The sequence below is a fragment of the Bison bison genome, unplaced genomic scaffold, assembly GCF_000754665.1.
Source record: "Bison bison bison isolate TAMUID 2011002044 unplaced genomic scaffold, Bison_UMD1.0 scf7180017864105, whole genome shotgun sequence".
Taxonomy (NCBI): Eukaryota; Metazoa; Chordata; class Mammalia; order Artiodactyla; family Bovidae; genus Bison; species Bison bison.
The window spans coordinates 966,771-967,561 of NW_011494677.1; the positions used below are offsets into that span (position 1 = coordinate 966,771).

The following is a 791-nucleotide window of genomic DNA, read 5'->3' on the forward strand; positions in this document are numbered from 1 at the left end:
CCGGGAGATGGGCAAGGGGAAGGCGGCGGCGGCGGCCCTCGCGGCCGAGCTGGGCGTGCGGGTCGCGCTGTTCGCGGTCTTCCTGTAAGGACTTGAGCTCTGGCCCCCTCCCCGACCCCGGTCCTGGTCCCTCAGCCCCCGACCCTCCTTTCCGAGACCCGGCCGGGTTCCGCGCGCGCTTGCCAGAAGCCGCCGACGCTCCGCTCCTTTGTGTCCTCTTCAGGGTGACGGAGTTGCTGCCGCCCTTCCAGAGGCTCATCCAGCCTGAGGAGATGTGGCTTTACCGGAATCCGTACGTGGAGGCAGAGTATCTCCCCACCAAGCCGATGTTTGTGCGTGGAGGACCAGCCTGCCTTCTGACCGCGCTTTTCAGGGCGTTGGGCGGTCATCCCGACTCCGCGGCGACATTTATGGGGAGCTCGCTGCTAGACGGGGCTTCGCGTCGCCGTGCTTCTCGGCGGGGTTGAGAGCGGATGTCCCTCCGCTTTGGCTCGGGGACACTTGCTGGGGGCAGTGCTCAGGGCGGCCAGGGGAGCTCGGGGCCGTGGCCCCTGGACGCCACACCTGCAGGGGGCAGTTCAGGTCTGGTGTGTGACTTCTACTGTCACTCCGCTCCACTTGCTGTCGGAGGTCTTGTTTTCAAGCCGATTCTGTTCTCTTTCGTGTGCTCAGCTCCGCTGTGTCCCATGCAGGTCATCGCCTTCCTCGCCCCGCTGGCTCCAGTCCTACTGGCCAGGTGTCTCAAGGCGGCGGACGCAGCCGACAGCCGGCAGGCCTGCCTGGGTAAGAGT

The 791-nt window shown here is 66.5% G+C and overlaps 1 protein-coding gene across 3 annotated transcripts in view; it reads left to right on the forward strand.

Annotated features, from left to right (window-relative positions):
• Positions 1-6: 6 nt before the first annotated feature.
• Positions 7-791, forward strand: part of PPAPDC1B (phosphatidic acid phosphatase type 2 domain containing 1B) — a 4,985-nt gene continuing 4,200 nt past the window's right edge. For 2 of the 3 annotated variants that reach the window (XM_010838772.1, XM_010838773.1), the window contains exons 1-3: positions 7-84; positions 224-332; positions 693-783. In XM_010838772.1, the coding sequence (XP_010837074.1) occupies positions 8-84; positions 224-332; positions 693-783 (277 nt within the window). In that variant the 5' untranslated portion in view covers position 7. The remainder of the gene's footprint in view (positions 85-223; positions 333-692; positions 784-791) is intronic. The other variant, XM_010838774.1, reaches the window with a different exon arrangement.